At 40.8% G+C, this 19,515-nt stretch overlaps 1 protein-coding gene across 1 annotated transcript; it reads right to left on the bottom strand.

Moving 5' to 3' along the window:
• Positions 1–1,534: 1,534 nt before the first annotated feature.
• On the bottom strand, positions 1,535–15,605 carry LOC104028332 (histo-blood group ABO system transferase 1-like). The gene is made up of 5 exons (XM_075723047.1): positions 15,541–15,605; positions 14,491–14,559; positions 9,944–9,982; positions 3,136–3,270; positions 1,535–2,210 (listed from the first exon to the last, which is right to left on the bottom strand). Exons 1-5 carry the CDS (start codon positions 15,603–15,605, stop codon positions 1,535–1,537), a joined length of 984 nt encoding a protein of 327 aa, XP_075579162.1.
• Between the last annotated feature and the right edge of the window lie 3,910 nt (positions 15,606–19,515).

Below are 19,515 nucleotides of genomic sequence, written 5' to 3'. Positions count from 1 at the left end.
TTACCAGATAAGTAGTGCAGAAGATTTGTGCGGCTGTACAAGTAGAACAAAAGTGTTATTTTGCCCATCCCCCCCAATCCAATGGGGTTGTAGAGAGGAAAAACTCTGATTTTTAAAGCAGGTTGGCAAAACCTTGTGCAGAGAATGTCCTGAAATGTCCAGAATTGTTACCTGTTCGACTGATGTATATAAGCATTCTGAATAGAAAATATGGACTGTAACCTCATGAGATTTTAATGGGCAAACCTATGTGACTGTCTTATACAGCACTCTGAACTCCCATACAGTCAAACCTAAAATTGATGGATAATAGTCTTCTAAAATAATGTCAAGTATTAATGGAATGTGTAAGGACTTTCCACACATAGCTGAAAGAAACCTCACCTGAACTTGCCACTGAAGTCTGCCACTCCTTGAAACTGGGAGACTGGGACTACATTAAGGTATATGAGTGAAAACGTGCACTTCAGCTGTGCTGGGAGGGACCTTATCAGGTACTGGTAATTACTAATACTGCAGTAATGTGCAAGGGCTGCACAACTGGATCCACACTTTACAGTGTAGAAGGGTCACATCACCTTCAGACACAACACAGAGTGTATCACCTGTCACAGCAGGGCTGCATGATCTGGATAAACTTTCTTGGATCAAATGTCAACAGAATTACAACCTTCAACCCTGCAAATAGACTTTGATGACCCTATTGTTATAATCTCAACTTGTTGATTGTTTTTAGAAATTGTAGCTTTGTTTGCTCTGGGATTTTGTATTTGAGTTTATATTATTACTGGTCATATACTAACCTGTAAGAATTGTTATATGATAAAACCATAGAGAATGAAAGATTATGAGGAGTATGTGTCACTAAGGTCCATTAAAAGACCTGTTAATTAGGCTGGCGCTTGTACATGAGGATTTTTTTTTTTCCTGGCACCTCAATACATCCAGACCTCTTAGGATAAGCTGATTAAGACAGCATGAAATATGTTTTGTTGAGATTATTAGCTTTGCTGGTAGTGTATGAGTGGGTACAGTTGACCTTATCTTGTGTCAAATTAGTATGTGAGAGACTGAAAAGAGGCATAACTCAAGAAAGGCTAGAACAATAATGCTGAATATATTAGAGGATAAGGAAGAAGAAAACAAAGAAGTGCTTGGACTAATGACTCTACATGACTGTAAAAGTTAGAGGCAAGAACACATGATGGGACAGCATGGCTCACATGGAGATTGATCCTGGGCTCTCAGGAGTTGTGAGCACCAAAGACAGTAGTATCATGACTACAAAGGAAAGATAGGTGAAAAGAGAAATAGGCATGCAGGTCATTGCTTTTTTTATTGCCTGTGCTGTGCAATAAAAATCAGGTTAATAGAGAAAAATCTCAATAAACAACATAATTTGGCTTTTCCTATTAGCATCAGAAATGCAGAAAGACAGATACAGGTAAATTAATGATTTTATAACATTCACATCGGTTTTACTGTCTCGACACTGATGACCTGTCTTCTTCCTTGCTTTATTTGTTTTACAAGCTTACTTCTTGCCATCCTTGCGCACAGAGGACATCCTCTTCACCTGGATGATGCGGGGCCGTCTTAGCTCTTCATCCCAGTAGTACTCTGGGGAGAGGAGGCGTGTGGGCTTGTGATACAGGAGATACTTGTTGAGGTGGCTCTCATCATGCCACCTAGCTTCAATGCCATTTTCTTTGTCCTTCATGATCCCTTTAAAACAGGCTCTGGTCAGTTTGTAGACCTCAGCCACACTTCCCCCATAGAAGCTTGCTGTATAATAGAAGTCCCCTTCTCCCTTAGGGATAGCAGCTTGTGACTCAGTGCGTGTCTCATATGATTTGCTCTCACGAAGTGTGGTGTATTGCCAGGAGCTGATGGTTCCCACAAGTGTATCAATGATCTCCACACCAATGTGTTCAAATAGCTGGACATCAATGTCTATAGAGTAGAGATAGTCAACCTCATACTGGAATTGGCTGAGGATATGTCTGCTGATGATATCCATATGGCTCATGGAGATATCTTGCCACTGTGAGTGATTCTGGACAGGGATGACAAAGAGGTGATTCTCAGGGGCCATCTGAACATGAGACATCTGCTCAGGATTGTCTGTGAACAAGTAGAAGTTCACCTGGTGCCCAGCAAGGAAGTACTTGTTGGCAGACCTCATGAACCCTTCTATGAACTGGACGTATCTGAGAGACAAGGAAGGGAAAAAAGTGGAGAGGGGTTCCTCCTGATGAAGAATGGTGGCTTTTCAAATTAATTTTGTTTCTCCTTTTCTATCCATTGCTCCCTTCTTATGTTAGTGCTCTTTATTTAACATAGCTGCTACCCTTTCAACCCTTCTCCATGCTGCTGCACATTATACAATTTTTCACTTTTCACTATTCTCTACTCCATTAGTCTTTCATGCTTACTGTACAGAACACATACCTTCTACCCCATGCTGCTCCCTAATATCACTGCATAGTATAAATACTTCTCCTCACCCTTCACTCTTACATGCTCCCTGACTCCCTGGCACTGTTTCTGCAGTTTAACTTTTTAATTCATTGTTCCAGAGAGGATCAAAATTATCAATGAAATAATTTTGATTGCCTTCTGATACCTAAAATCTCTATTTAAATCTGGGATGCTTAGTGGATAGAGGGAGTATAGTTCTTTACTCACTCAGAAACTCGATAAGGAACCTTCACCCAGAACTTACAAGCTATAATGGAATTGTTAATAATTTTACTTAAACTAGTATTTTAAATCTAAACCCTAATAGGAACCCATTAAAAATCTCAACTTTGAAGAATTTTTGTATTTTTTACCCCAGCTTAGAGGCAAAGATTGTTGTTAGAAACAGCAGGAGCTGGAATTTTCTTCTCAAGGGATCAAACTGCTAGTTATATTTCCAAAGGTATTTTTTGCCCTTTGCAAGGCAATGTCTCCTGCTTTTTTACAGCCAGTTGCCTTACTTGGGAAGTTGACATGCCATATTTCTCCCAGTCTAAAGCTGCTCATATTCTGTCTTTTGAACCTTTCTCATTCCTGCTCCAACAGCAGTATTGCAGCATAGCTGGCAGGTGAGAGGTTTAAGTATTTTACAAGAAATAAATGACAAACCAATACTTTTTAAAAGCAAAAGTGACTACTCCAGTGACCAGGTTCTTCTGCATATATTGGGCATTCAGGATGTCTCTATTGAATGTGCCTTCCCAGACAATTGGAGCCAACCAGGGTGTCAACACCAGTACATCCCGCCTCCTGCAAAGAGTTTGAGAATGAAGGTAGTCTTTAGATGGCCTATAGAATTCTTGAAGACAAACGCAGACTTCTTCAGAACAGATGTCTACCTTTGAGTTGATCCCAGATTCCCTTTGAAATCACTAGGGGTCACTGTCAGTGAAACTGGAGTGAAACTACACTCCAGTTTCACTGGAGTATAACTACTGGAGTAGACAAGTAAAATAAGTCAGATGCCTCTAAAATATTTGCTTCTCCACAAAGTATCTAACTGCAAAAGAACTGGAGTAAGTTTAGAACCAGTGTTCCCAATTCAGCCTTTGGTGACAGGAATGTTGTAGCTACACCTGACTGTATATAGCCATACCTGCCTGGTAGCTCATCTTCACAGAGCTGTGTGAACTGAACCATTTGTGTCCACATGGCATTTCATTCTTTCATCCAATTTTAATATCCAGAGAGTGTATGCGCTCAGTCCAGCATATATTCAGAGTGCAAGCAACCGTGTAAACAACACACAAAATCAAGGGATTTAGACACAGGTATGGGCTTGAGCCCTGAGTTAATTTGAAACTACAGAGAAAACCAAAATTGGCAGAATACAATTTACTGCTGAGATTGTTTGGATCACCTTTTGGAGCTGCCACTGACTATTGAGCCCCTTAGCCCCTACACTGATTAAATATATCTGCATGATTAGTCAGATTTAATAAAATTGAACCAATATATTTCTCAAGGCATTTTTCTGCCCAAATGTAGGTGTCTATATTGCAGATTTGCACATCCGACAAGTTATCAGGGATCCATTACTGTAAGAGAAACAAGCACTTCTATGGTATAATAAATCTTCTCATAATACAAGTATATAGAATATCTTTATGCCACAGACATATTTACAATTCCCAATTTACTGTAAAGGGGAACCTAAAAGACTAGATGTGGACACATAAAATCCTTGCACTGCGTGGGAGACCTTCTGATAACTTCTAATTTCTTCAGTGCAGGCATCTGCATATGAGCAATCCAGGCCACATTCATAGCCAGTGGCAAGAAATAGGCACTTCCAGGGAAACTCCTCCAAATTATTTTAAATATTTGGATGAACTACACCTATGAATTGCCTATTGTCCTGGTTTTGGCTGGGATAGAGTTAATTTTCTTCCTAGTAGCAGGCATAGTGCTGTGTTTTGGATTTAGTAGGAGAATGTTGATAACACGCTGATGTTTTAGTTGTTGCTAAGTACTGCTTATGCCAGTCAAGGACTTTTCAGCTTCCCATGCTCTGCCAGAATAGTTGATCCCAACTGACCAAAGGGCTATTCCATACCATATGATGTTATGTTCAGTATATAAACTGGGGGGGGTTGGCTGGGGATCAGCGATCGCTGCTCAGGAGCTGGCTGGGTATCGGTCGGCGGGTGGTGAGCAATTGCATTGTGCATCACTTGCTTTGTATATTATTATTATTATCATTATTATATTGTTGTTATTATCATTACTATTTTACTTTATTTCAATTATTAAACTGTTCTTATCTCAACCCAGGAGTGTTTCTCACTCTTACTCCTCCAATTCTCTCCCCCATCCCATCGGGGCAGGGGGCGTGAGCGAGCGGCTGCGTGGTGCTTAGTTGCTGGCTGGGGCTAAACCACGACACCTATTTATACTTATGGAGTATAATGGGGAAATCTAGCATCATCACTTCAAGGTAGATATTGTTAGGGGAGTTGCTGAATCTGGTACCACAGCAGAGGCAAGGCTGCTGCAGCTCAATGTCCCCTGGTTCAACCAATAGCAAGGCTGAGAATATATTCCCAATAAACACACACACAGGCACACATACACAACATGCAAATATGTATGTCTGGCCACACAGATAATACAGACAGAAAACAGCACTCACACAAACAGCACTAATAGTGTCATCCTGTCCCCTTTTTCAACTGCTGAGGATGAAAACCCTTTAGTAAATAATATATATAAACACATGTATTACACACAGATATATATATATATATATATATATATATATATATGTATGTATGTATGTATACACAACATGGATCCCTCCAGCAGCTGGCCTTGCAGAATTTATCTGGTAATTGGCCCTGGATCCCTGGCCTCCCAGTTACATTGCAAGCCCACGTGCTCACTGGCACTGACACATATGCAGTATTGATCCCCCATGCGCACACATGCACGAACACATTCACGGTGGATCCCTCTATTAACTGGCCTTAGACACTCAGTCTACTCAGTAGCTGGCCTGTAGATCTTCTCATCTCCAGCTGGCTCATACACAGACACACACATGTTAATGGGTCTCTCAGGCAACCCCCAGACCTTACAGTCTCTCCAGGAGTTGGCTTGGACCTCCTGATCCCTCCAACAGCCAAATCTCAGACAATCTGGTCTCTTCAGTATGTGAAGTAGGCTTATGGCCACTTTGAGACCTACCTCCCAAACCACTTATCCTACTTGTCAGCAAGTACAGCTCAGCGTTTGCTAGCTATTACACCCTGACTTATGTACCCCACAAAATATGCATGCACTCCAGCCTCTCCAGTTGCTGGCATCCCAGACATGCAGGCCTTCATGACCTGTGGTCCCCAGTCCAGTTGCTAGCACTTACATCCTCACTCCAGTTGTTAGTACCACAGATGCACAGACCCCTATGACCTGTGGTCCAACTCAAGTCACTAGTACTTAAATTTTCACTTGCTCTGGTCTCTCCAACTGCAGGCACCGCAGACACACAGGTCCCCAAACCATGGTTTGACTACAGTTGCTGGTATTTAGGTCTCAATACAAATAGATGCACGCAGAAGAACCTCTTACCTAGGAGGACAGGTAGAAATAGAGCTTAGTGAGAAAACAGAGCAGACTGTGCTGACCAGAGCAGACTGTGCTGCTGTACAGGGCATTGCCACATAAGCATATTGACCAGCATGCCTTTACATGCAACCGTCCCCTTATATAATGTTATCCCTTTATTTTCCCATGCTTGTGCCTCCCCAAACTGCCTTGATCCCTCCCTTTCTCCACTTGTGGTTCCTCCTCTCAACACCTCATAATCAGTCTTGCATAATCCCAAAATGCTATTCCCTGCCATCCCATGTCCTTGTAGGCAGTAACTCCTCTCAGTCTGAAAGTTGCTCTAAAGACCCTCTCCCTTTGACTCATCTTAATAGATTTCATCCCTGGACAATGAGATTGATTGCTGTCCTGTTACAGCCTTGGTAGGTACCTTCACACTGTGATTGTTTCTCTTACTAGCTACTGGGGCTCCCTGCATCCCATTGTCCCTCTGTGCTCCTTTGTTTTGTGTAGAGATTAATCTTTTATCACATAACCTAAAAAGTATCTATATGACAAATCTTCTTCTTTTCAATACTTACAGATTTAAAAAAATCAGACTTACCATGGCTTTGTCAGAAGTGGCTGAGGATATAATATGCTGCAGAAAAGAAAAAAAATATATATGACCTTGGAACAATGTATGTGGTCATTTATTATTGCTATAATCCAATAACAAGAATAGCAGGGATTGTAAGGATATGTAGAGTGTAAAGATTTCTGGTTTGAGAGGATATCTGGTTAATGGCTATTCAGCATCAAAGGCAAAGTGAAGAAACAAAGGACATAATCAATTAAAACTCAGTCGCACAAACCTTAATGAGCAGTAGATCATTAAACCAATAACAAAGAAAGGAACTCTTAAGTCAGCGACTGATGGGCTGAGGCGAATTGTGGGAATATGCAATATTTATGTTTAGTGGATGAGCCAAAGCAGAGAAAGGGAGGAACAGAGATTGACTGGGGATAACAAATGTGTGAAAATGGAGAGAAGGTGGTGGATGATAGGGTCTGGTCTTGTATAAACAGGCCGTTGGTCACTCAGCTAGTCTGACTAAGTCCTGAGCCTGAGCCTGATCACTGCAGTCTGTCCTATCTTTTGGATAGGACATATTTTGGACTCCATGCTTGTTTATCTTCCATGTGACCTTGCTCTCTAGTCTGTACATGCAGATGGATATGTCGGCAAATGCCAAACTGATCAAGCCTGTGAGCAGGAGGTGACCAGAACCTGGAAAGACTTGAGGTTGGAGCTGGAGACTGGATAATGGAGACCCAAGGTCTGGGCACTGAGTTTGGACAGAGCTACTGTCTGGTGTAGGCTTTGAGGAGCTCACAGACACATGTATCCCTGTGGAACATCAGAATGGGGGTGTGTGTTTGGCCACTTGTGAACCATAGCTTTGATGAGCAGGAAAGAGTAATAGGATCAGGCAGTTTGAACAGTTTACATGAGTCCTGCTTATGTAAAAACACTGCTCTCTGCTCTGTCTGGGTCAATCTTGGTGGCCACTGTGCCTTTATTCTATGTGTGCTTGCATCTTTCATATTTGTGTTTAGTTTCACCACAGGCTGCAGATACAGGCTGAGGAGAAATCCTTGAGTCAAACATGATGAGATTCAGCTTGCTTTAACAAGAATAATAATTACACAGGCCTATGTTTTACACTAAAGAGACCATGGCAGTTCTCTGTAAACTTTGGAAAAGGGTGGCTGTGTTATATTTGACGTGAAGAAGCCATTCCTCACACAGACCATAAGATGGCACAAGAGGCCAAGGAGAAATCCTTCAGGGTAATCCCTTGCAGGATATTCTTAGGCTTTTGTTTCAATGCACTGACTCATGTATAACCAGACTCCTCCAAGTTACAGAAATGTGTTTCTGAATTACTTTACACAGACAGTATTTGGAAGCAATCCATGCAGTCCAGAGGGCCTGTTGGTCACTACATGCAAAAGGATAATTTGAGACAATGGTAAAGTATAATATGAGATTATTTTGCATCGGAATAGCTCCAAACCAGTTTCTGTGTTAATAGTGGCAAGGTGTGTGCCTAGGTGTGTATGAGTTTGTGCATAATGTGAATTGTCAAAAACATTATCAGTAGTTAGTCAGGTGAAGATTTCAGCTTAGAAGGATCTTCCTGAATATGACCAGAGAAGGCCAAGAACAGAACAAATAACAAAACAAAGAACAAAATTCCTCAGAAACTCCCAGGACAAAAGAATGAACTCCCTCTTTTTAAGTTTGTAGTGGTGAAACTTAAAATCTGTGAGGAAAAAAATAATTAAAGAACCATTAATGTGGGACATATATATATTTAAATTTATATATGTGAAATTAAGTTAAGTGAGTACCAGAGTTCAGTCATCTAAATATGAATTTGTCATCTATGGTTTTTCACAGAATCACAGAATGGGTAAAGTTGGAAGAGACCTCTGGAGGTCATCTGGTCCAACCCCATGCTCAAGCAGGGACGCTGTCCTGGTTTGAGCTGGGATAGAGTTAATTTTCTTCCTAGTAGTAGGCATAGTGCTGTGGTTTGGATTTAGGATGAGAACAATGTTGCTAACACACTGATGTTTTAGTTGTTGCTAAGTACTGCTTATGCTAGTCAAGGACTTTTCAGCTTCCCATGCTCTGCCAGGTGCACAAGAAACTGGGAGGGGGCACAGCCAGAATAGTTGATCCAAACTGACCAAAGGGCTATTCCATACCATATGATGTCATGCTCAGTATATAAACTGGGGGGAGCTGGCCAGGGGGCAGTGATCGCTGCTCGGGGATGGGTCAGCAGGCAGTGAACAATTGCATGCTTGTTTTGTGTATTTTTTTAGCATGATGATGATGATTATTATTAGTAGTAGTATTTTCTCTTCTTCTGTCCTATTAGACTGTCTTTATCTCAATCCACAGGTTTTACTTTTTTTTCCCCCCTATTATTTCCCCAACCCCACGAGGGTCGGGACGGGGTGGAGGTGAGTGAGTGGCTGTGTGGTACTTAGTTGCCAGCTGGGGTTAAACCATGACAGCACCTAGAGCCAGTTGCCCAGGAGCATGTCCAGCCAGCTTTCTCCAAGAAGGGAGACTCTGCAACTTGTCTGGCTAACTTGTTCCTCTGTTCAGTCACCCTCACAGTAAAAAAGTGCTTCCTGTTGTTCAGAGGGAACCTCCTGTGGTTTTGCCCATTGCCTTTTGTCCTGTCACTAGGCACCACTGAAAAGAGCCTGGCTCTGTCTTCTTTGCACCCTCCCTTCAGGTATTTATATACATTGATAAGTTAACCCCCAAGCCTTCTGTTCTCCAGACTGAACCGTCCCAGTTCTCTCGGCCTTACCTCATAGGAGAAGTGCTCCAGGCACTTCATTATGGCCCTTTGTTGAACACTCTCCAGTATGTCCACCTCTCTTCTACTGTTTTTCTAGAGTAGGCAATTCCATATAATAATTTATCTCACTGACCTAAAAGGTCCCTTTCACAGATATTTACAAATCATCTGGAATGCTGACTGTTACCACTAAAAATAGGATCAGCCAATGACTCTTCTTTTTTAGCTTCTAAGATGGGTGGTGGCAGGGGAGGAAAAAAAGTAATTAAGCTCTAAGCAAACCAAAAACATTTCAGCGTTCACCCTAATTTCCCAGTTTCCTTTCTGAAAGCAAACAAATGAAAGATTCTGCATGTATGCCTTTTTTAAGGAAGAGTACCTTCTTTAAATAGGCATGCTTTCCTATTCATTTAGCCTTGTTCTCAGCTATCCTGACTTGTATGTGCCAGAAACACAGTCATGAGAGCAATGTAATATCACGTTAATGAACCCAGAGAACTTATCCTTACCGTGGAAGCATTGGAGATGTTTCATTTAAATCTGTTTGTCTGTAAATGAGAGAGAAACAGAAGACACATTTACTTCATGTATTTACTTCATGGCACAGCAGTTTCAGATTTTCTTTTTCATGCCAGGAGGGATGAGCCCCACAAGGGACCCTTATGTGTTTCAGCAGTACTCCCCCTTGATCCAATGTCAATGGGTATCCAGTCAGTTAGGCTCCATCACAAATGCTATGATATGATTTATATTCCTTCACCTCTATACACAGTATTAACTACATCTAAATAACGTTCCTCAAACATACTATTCAACTGGTCTAACTAGGACTGAATGCAAAAGAATTTATTTTAAGATTATTTTCAGCAGGTCTGTTCCTGTAGTACATCTTTAGGAAATTTGATTTTGCTTCTACATGGTGAGTGCCTGGTCCAATAAGGCCACACATCTTCAATACAGTTTGTAGTTTACTCATGGGTGTATGTCTACATGCCTGCACTCTAGAGTAGATAGGACACATCACAGAGAAGATGACACTGCTGTCCATTCTTATTGTTTATGCAGGTTCCTGTAGATGGGTCACCAAATGGAAACCTACCAGTCTTGATTCTTAGAATCTCCAGAAGGAAAAGCAGCTTCTATAAAGTAGAAACACTTACTAAAAGTAATAGATTAAGCAGGCTAAGAGAGAGATATAAAAAGAATCACATATACACATACACAGAAAGATATGTCTAGCCATATTAACTTTTTCTGGGGTGTGTGTGAAAATACTGTCTCATACCGGATCCTTTTTAATTTCAAATCAGTTATAAAACTAATGTATTCTCTTTGTCATATTGTTTCATTGGGGTTAAAGTTTATTTCTCCTTCAGTGACACATGCTAGACTCCTTAAATAGCAGTGTGCACCACTGTGAATGTATTTAAAGCAGCATTTCTAGAGAGTAACATGACTGTGTATATTTAAGAGAGGTGATAAAGAGGGGAAGCCTAAGTCAAAAAAGCAGTGGGGATCAGAAATGCATAATTCATAATGTAATAAAAGAAACTGATGAAATATATCTCTGTTAAAAGAAATGAAGCTCTTTTTTGTTTAAAAATATGGAAGTGTTTCATTCTGGTAAACTACCAGATTAAACTTTTTCGTGCTTCCATGTTTCAGAATCTGTTACTTCTCAGCCAGTTTGTGGACAACACCAAATTGGAGGGAGTGGACAACATGCCAAAGGGCTGCCATTCAGAGGACCTGGAAAGGCTGGAGAAATGGGCTGACAGTAACCACATGAAGTTCAGCAAAGGCAACTGGAACCTGGTCCAGAGTAACCCTATGCAACAGGGCAGGTTGGGGGATGACTGACTAAAAAGGGGTCCTGGTGGACAACAAGTTAAACAGGGGACAGCAGAGTGTACTTATATTAAGAAAAGTAACTGCATCATGGGCTATATTAGTAAGAATGTAGCCATTAGTAAACGGGAGAGATTGTTCCCCTCTTTTTGACACTTGGGAGATGCATCTTCAGTACAGTGTCCTGCCTGCGCCTCCCTAGGACAAGACAAAGGTTGATATAGAGATGGGAGTCCAGCAGAGGCCACCAAGCTAGTGGGGGCTGGAGCACATGAAACAAGAAAAAAGGCTGACATAATGGGGCCTGTTCAGCTTTAAGCCAAAAAGGCTAAGGGGAGACCTGTTGCTGTCTAGAACTACCTGATGGGAGCAGGATATAAAGAAGATGGAGCAAGGCTTTTCTCTGTTGTGCACAGCAATAGGATGAGAGGGAACAGACACAAGTTGGAACTTGGGAAATTCCAATTACATACGAGGAATTTTAATTTTTTTTTTTTTAGGTGATGAGAGTGGTCAAATACTGGAATGGGTTGCCCAGAGAGGTTGTGGAAGCTCCATCTTGGGACGTTTTTAAGACTTGACTAATCAAGTCCTTGAGCAACCTGCTCTAGATGTTCCTCCTTTGAGCAGGAGATTGGACTAGATGAACTCCAGAGGTCCCTTTCAAACTAAATTATTCTATGATTCTGTGAAATGGTTTCTTCTCCTTGCTTTGCATTTTCTTTAATAGATTATTCTGATCTTTCAAATGTGCCTGTAATTTTAGGGCAGAATTAATGTCAGTGGCCACATCTTTCTGATTAAGACACTCTAGGAAAAATTGCCCAAATGTGTAGAGTGTCCTATACTGGCAGAGCTCCAGGCAAATGTCTAGGCTGCTGGCTGTGCCTTACCCTGAGGTTAAGCTAACTGAACAAGATGTGGAAAACTCCTGTATGGACATAAGAAATTACTGGATATTACAAATAAGAGTGTGGGAATCTGACAGAAATTACAGATAGTGCTGTGAAGGATCCTGGATTTCATAGTTAGTTAAGGGGGAGTTTTGTGAGAAATGACCAAGATTCACTGGTAATAGAAAGGGTGTGGGGACTTTTTGGGGACCAGATTCTTGCAAGACCAGCAGCTTTTAGGTAACCATATCAGTAATACTACATAAGTCCAAGGTCAGGTAAAAATAACAGAAATATAAAATTTCAGTCTCGATGTAGCAGAACTGTGACCACTGGATAAAAAGTACCTAGAGGTGAATTGTTTATTTGGGAGGGGACTGGGGTGGAGAAATGGAGGTACATGGTTAGCAAATAGAAGAGTCAAGAAATGGGAAACTGGTAATAAGGCAAATCATATAACAGGGCTGTATAAGGGTACCCAATGGGTAAACCTAGGTTTCATGACAGCAATGTATATCAGGACAATAAACCAAGCCTGTTTTTCTGATGATGTCACAGGAGCCAGATCTGCTTCCATGGTCAGTAGAACCACTGTGAGAGAGAGGTACCTCCCATGCCGAAGAGGGGAACAGCCAGCACAGATGGACTGAATATTCTGGTATTACCATGCCCACTCTTATTTCAGGACTAACAGCACTAGCAACTACTCACCACTTCCTCACATATATCTGCTGTGTTCTTATCCCTTTTTGCTTAATCAAGTGTGTCTAGTGTGAATACCATATAACCCAGGTCTCCACTGAATCTGACATAGTTCCCTTGTTACCAAGACATAATTTTGACTTTTGAGACTATTACGGTTCAAAATTCATGAAAAAAATGGGATGTGTGTCACAGACCATAATACTGTTATCTTCATTGTTTTACATGAAGGGTGTCAGTTGCATTGCCTTCTTGAGGATTAATCTTGCCCTCTTCTGGCAAGAACATGTGTAGAACATCTTTAGAGAAGCCCTGACAAAGTGAAGAGAGATAACCCTAATAGGATCTGTGCTATATTTTCTAGAGGAAGGAGTTAATGTAGTGAACTGTCCCCTATACTGAACCCTTATTTTTGCCTCCCAATAAAGGACAGCCAAGGATTCAACATATTCTTGTGATGGACACTCAGAAACTGTCATTAAGAATAAAACTCAGGAATTAAATTATTTGACAAGCTATCTGTTCTTATAGGACAGAAGACCCAGCTTTGGTACTAGGTGTGATTCAACAGGGATAAAGGAAGAGGACTGATGTTTAGCAAGATAGCTATACATATTCATAGGTCAGAGCTGTGGGAGAGCAGAGGTAAGAGGTCCTTACCGTGAAAGCTGACACAAGCTCTGATTCATGTTAGTCATACTAAAACCAAAACAAAACACAGAAAACAACTTCAGGTTAATGAAAATAATATTAGGGACATAAGGCAGGTTCTACTTTCTTATATAGTAGTGTACATTCCAGGTTTCACTTCTCAAGGCAACAGTTTGGAATTAAGGTAATTGAAGACACACATCTGACCAAATACAAATATTTTTTTCCCTATAATCAGCTACAACTCAAACCTATTTTAATTGTATAATTCCTTTCACAAGTTACTCCTAACATATGCACGTGCATGCATGCATGTACACACATACACACACATAGAGTTTAAATAATTCAAAATGCAGCTGTACTGATTTCAAAAGATTTACTTAAGGCATACAGGAAAATAAAAGATCCTAGTGGTCCTGTCTTTGTATTTACATTATTTTATAACAGCAACCCCAGATCTAGAAATATAATTAGTTGTCCAGAGTGTTATTTCAGTAAGAACAAGATACAGACTATCTCTAGATCTAGGTAAGTAAGTATGGGATTAATAGACTTTGGCAGGGCCCACTTCTTTCTAATGATTACAGAGGAAGCCTAGATGACTTCCTTAAAATAGATAGCCAACTTTTACATGTCTAAACCAACTAGGATTAAGCTGTCTTTCATGACATGATTTTGGGGGAGCTGGATCAATTTATTTGTATTTTGCTCTTCAGAGACCCCATGTTAAATCTCTGGAATCTGAGTCTGTTCACCCAGCTCAAGGCATTCACAGTAGAGATGTCTGCATTTTAGCTGGTCACTGCAGGATGACTTATCCCAAAATGGAAATAAGCACTTCTATTGCATGGCTCTTCTGATTAAGTATTAGTCTTATCAGATGAGTCTCATTTTAGTGGCCTAGAATGACACACATGTTGGATCTTGCAAGGCATGCAGAATGAAACTCAGTCCCTTACAGCAATATACCCTCTTCAGAGGAGGCTGTGGGTTCCTGGTCACTGGCTGGGGAGAAAGGGTGATGGTACCTTGGACAGAATAAGAAAGCAATGAGTCAATGATAAAACCAATAAATCAACACCTCCTCCACTCCCTTTAGGACTGAAACTGTAAAACAAAGCTAACAGAATACATATTTGTGGGGCCAAACTGGTGATGAGGATGTGCAAAGCTCAGTTGTTTCAAGAGAGCTGTCTAGCCTGGTGTTACCTGCAGATCTATTAACTCTGAGGATCTGTGGATGGTTTAATTTGCATTTCATGAGGCCCAAGACCACTCATGCCAAAGGAAATGTTTCTGCTTTACAGCAGAGCTTGTTCTCAGCTGCTGCTAGAAACTGACTGCATAGTCCCCTTTTGGAGTGAGGTGTCTACACCATTACTTTGGCTCTGCTCTAGCCAGCATATGGGATCTCCTCTGATGTGAGCCAAAATTGTTTTGTCACAAAAATGTGAGCACTTGTGAGGTATGCTCTGCCTCAGACAGAGTATATGGATGAAAAGCTTGTCCTAGTTCCTCCATTTGGAACAGTCCTCCAATATTATTCCAGAAAACTCTGAATTCTCAAATATCCCACTTGATCTCATGCCAGGCTCCAGGGCACTGAGCACATACTATGAAAGCATCACTGTAGCAGACTATGATAGGGGCACGCAAACCAAGGGAGACCCAGGGTAACCATTTTGCAGGATAAATATGGCTAAGTCCACTCCACAGAGTACTAGCTCTATGCCAAGATCCTTCTGTTGGTCTGGAGTCCAGAGATATCATCGTGGTATGTAAACATGAAAATACACACTTGGGCTCACAGGAATATACAGAGCCCAATTCATCAGATTTTTAGAGTTTCACAGAAAGGATGAAAAGTGTCCACACTTGTTTATTTTTATCTTTTGAATAGAAAAGGGGATTAGGAATTTAGCTTTGTGTAAATGGTTACATTATACCTGCCTAAGTATAGCTAGAAGAAACGTCTAGTTGAGAAGCATTATCAAAGTTTAAACACCCACCAGATCGCTCCAGTGATTCCTGCTGTCACTAGAATAGCCAGTCCATGTAATTTTGTGATTCCCATGTTGGTGTCGAAAAAAAGATTGTGAAGCCTGGATTGACAGTAAAGTGAAAAAAAACACACAGAAAATAATGTAGTTTTTAAATATTGAATAAGCCTCCTGTTTTGGACAGCAGGTCTGGGCATAATACAGAGAAAAATTATTCTTTCTAGAGGGTATGTTTTACATCTAGGTATTTATAATAGATACTAGGTATTTAGAACAGACATTCCACACACTAAGCTCTCATTTTAAAATGGTAGCACAGTGTACCATTTTATTAATGTACAAACAAATAATTCTCAGTTCAGGTTTTCTTCTTTTCCTGGCCAGTGCCCACTCTGCTCTTTATGTTCTCTTTTCCAATCCTTTCTAGCTCTCCTTTTTGACCTGGATTCCTTGGGTTTTCTACTGTGTCTCATACCTGTGCAGTTCTCTGTCTTTCTAAGTTGAAGGTTGCAATCCCTTTCTCTAGGTCAGCTTTTCTTCCCCACCCATTCTGTGGCTGTTCACCACTGTGGGTCAGTCAAACCTTCCTTTGTATCAGCCTTCTGAAAAGACTCTTTGTAGCATTCGTCATTTGTCCATATTACCTTCCCCTGCTCTCAGCTGCTCTTGAGCATCCCTTCCACCTTTGTTAGCCACCGTGCCCTAGCCCCAACCTATTACCCCCCAGTCACAGTACTCACCTATGGTGCTTTCACTCCCTCCACTTCAGGAGCTCCTGTTCTCTTCCTCTTCTGCTTCATCTCTCCTCACATACCTGCTGAACCAGTATCAGCACAGCAAACACTTTCTGTATGTCAACCATGTGTCAGCAGCCAGGCTCAGGGCCAAATGATGGGCCTCCACCCATTTCCTTATCTTATGTGGGAGTGCTGCCTCCTGAGTAATGGGGAAACAACGGGAAACTTGCAACAACCAGTTATTCCCTAACACTGCAACACTGAGATTTCTGATGAGCAAGAAGGTGACTGTCTAGGCTTCCGATATGGAGATTGTTTTCTTATAATGTGGGCATTTTTGTCAAGAGTTATTTGTCATAACTGCAAATACCTGTAATGTAGACATTTCCAACTACACTGAACTTAAGATCCTTTTTGTAGTCACAGGAGAGAAATAAACATTTTCAGAACATAATTTAATCTTAAGGGGGACCTTTAGAGTCAGTAGCCTAGACTGACCAGAGATAATGGATGCCTAAGACAGTAGGCCCATTGTCTGAGTCTTTCTCTTCATTTCCTGGAGGAAAAGATAGTTGCCTACAAAGAATGATTCAAGTCATACATAAGATGAATCTTTTCTGTTGGTGCCAGTCTGTTCAATTCCAGTGATTGTACAGAAAGTATGCAGCTGACATGAAAAGCACTACAGTAGTTCGATGGATAACAACTGGGTTTTTTTGAGTGAACCACAAATAATGCATGGAAGGTTGGATTCAGGAAGATAACTGTGAGTTCCTGCTGCTTTTCAGCATTTGCAGGTAGGTTCAGTCTAGTAACTCAGGGTCAGTCAGTAACTTGAAGTAAAGTTCCTTATGCCTAACTTCACATGATGAGCTATTCAACCAGATCACAATATGTTCACCATCAATGAAGATAATTAGACAATTCTAGGGGGTCTTCATATAATTCACGTCCATTCATCTACCTGAAAATTATGTGACTGAGATCCTCACCCTTAACTATTGAAAGAATCAGACTGTGAGGTTAAGTATAGGTTTCTATGCCCTACATGCTTAACATGAAGTGAAATGAAGCTTACCCCTAATTTAAATTGCTAGGAGACAGAAAATGTAAGAGAAATAATGGAAAATAAATGGTAGGGTAATGGTAACAAGAAAATAAGGCATAAAAGTGGAGTTAAGTGGTCGCATGCAAAATGACAATGTCTTGCAGAGTTCTCTTTTACCTGTGTTGTTACTATTTACATCCCTGAAGGAGCATTAATTAAACAGAAGACTGGGAAGGAGGAAGAAGGGGTGAGAACTAACAGGTCACAATCAGACTTACAAATACCCACCTTTCCTAAATTTCATCCTTCTCGTTTGGTCTTCAGGCATCCAAAAGTACTGTGTCCAAAGTTGATTATTTATGACTTTAATTCTGTTTGGTACAACTCTAAATGTCTATCCATCATTCCAGCTATGGGTATGTATGCCATCAGTGCATCAATAAACACAACAAAGTCTATCTACAAGTATGCTATTAATAACATGCCAGCCTGAGTGATCCATGGTCCCCCAGATCAAGTGGTACAAAGTTACTTGGCTCTGCATTGGACAGGATTCAACCCATATAAAGGTAATTGCTACATGCACATCACATCATAGCATTTCACCCAGGTCTTCCCTGGGCTCTGTCTTGTGTCCTTGTGGCTCTTTGAGATTTCTGTTCAAGTAACTACAAGTTGTGGTACAATCCAGAAAAGAGTTTTTTCACTTGCATGAAAAAGAGTGTATGAGTTCTGTGTTCTGTAACTCTGCATGAAGCATACAGGTGTGTTTAATGGACAACGCAAGGTTTCCTTGGACTAAGTCAGAAATTGAAGTTATTTGCCAATGTAGATACAGGCCTGCCTGAAAACTTAACTGAGGTCTCTTCTGGAGTGCTTCATTGTTCCTTTATTACTTTTGTTTACCCATACTTTGAAATAAAAGTTGAGACATATAAGCAGTAAGAGAAGAATCAATTGTCTAAACAGAGATATCTAATGGCATTTCTGATGCCATATGGTATCCACACAGGCTTGGCAATTTTGACACAGGACCTATGGGAGATCCAGCCCTTTCTAAAGTGACATTCAGGAGGGGGACAAGAAGAACTTTAAACAATTCAGCAAAGATATGTGAAATCCTGCACCTGGGAAAGAATTGCCCAATACTTCAGTATAAGTTGGGCACTCACTGACTTGGCAACAACTCTACAGAAAAGGACCTGGAGGTTCTGGCAGGCAAATTAACATGAGTCAGCAGTGTGCCCCTGCAGTGATGAAGACCAACTGCCTCCTTGGCTGTGTTAGAAGTATTCTAGCCAACAGGCCACAGGAAATGATCCTTCCCCTGTATTAGTCTCCTGAAACTGCATGTATTTGTGAGACTACATCTGCAGTACTATGTCCAGTTTGGGGCTTCCCACTACAAGAAAGACAACATGGAGAGAGTCTAGCAGAGGGTTACCAATAATGATAGATGGGTTGGACCACAAGGCATACAAAGAGAGACAGATGGAAATAATTTTTTAAGTCTGGAAAACAGAATGTTAAGGAGGTATTTATTTGCAGTCTGCCACTACTTGAAGGATATTATAGAGAAGATAGAGGTAATTTTTAGTTGTGCCCACCTGAGAAGACAAGAGGCAACAGTAATGAGTTGCAAAAAAATTAAATTCAGATTAGATAGTACAAAAAAGAAAAAAACAAAATCAGAGTGATTAAGCACTGCAACAGAGTCCCAGAGAGTTTATGAAATCTCCATCCTTTGAGTTTTTCAAAGCTTGACTAGGCAAGTCCAAGAAAAACTTGACCTGACTGAAGTATGTTTTTGACAGCAGAATGAGCTAAAAACTTCCAGAAGTGAAACTCTATCCTTCCAACCTAAGTTTTTGTATGATTCTTTGATCTGGGTGTCAGGTGGAAAAGCCTGTGGTGTCTCAAATTGCAACAGAAATTGATGTTTAGGCAACTGAATCTCACTGTAGCTACCTACGGAGTAGGTTTCAACATATGACTGAGCAATGCATTCAATACAATGTAGGCAATATGTTCAATGGCTTATGGACACCCATTCAAACTTATGTAGACAAATGGAGCTCAGTTCTGTTCTCCACTCAGAAGTGCCTAGTGCCATTTGGCATCATAGAATCATAGAAATATTTTTTAGGGACCTCTGAATATCACAAAATCACAGAATGGTTGAAGGTGGAAGGGACCTCT

This window comes from Pelecanus crispus, chromosome 18 (assembly GCF_030463565.1).
Source record: "Pelecanus crispus isolate bPelCri1 chromosome 18, bPelCri1.pri, whole genome shotgun sequence".
Classification (NCBI taxonomy): domain Eukaryota; kingdom Metazoa; phylum Chordata; class Aves; order Pelecaniformes; family Pelecanidae; genus Pelecanus; species Pelecanus crispus.
This window is presented reverse-complemented; position numbering and strand designations above follow the sequence as displayed.

Bases quoted from the DNA above. Each gene is read 5' to 3' on its own strand.
- LOC104028332 (XM_075723047.1), bottom strand. From the start codon at position 15,605: ATGGGAATCACAAAATTACATGGACTGGCTATTCTAGTGACAGCAGGA. The intron at 14,560-15,540 runs GTGGGTGTTTAA...ATTCTGTCCAAG, and splicing joins GGAATCACTGGAGCGATCTG to GTACCATCACCCTTTCTCCC. The intron at 2,211-3,135 runs GTATTGGTTTGT...CTTGTCTCTCAG, and splicing joins GTCACTTTTGCTTTTAAAAA to ATACGTCCAGTTCATAGAAG.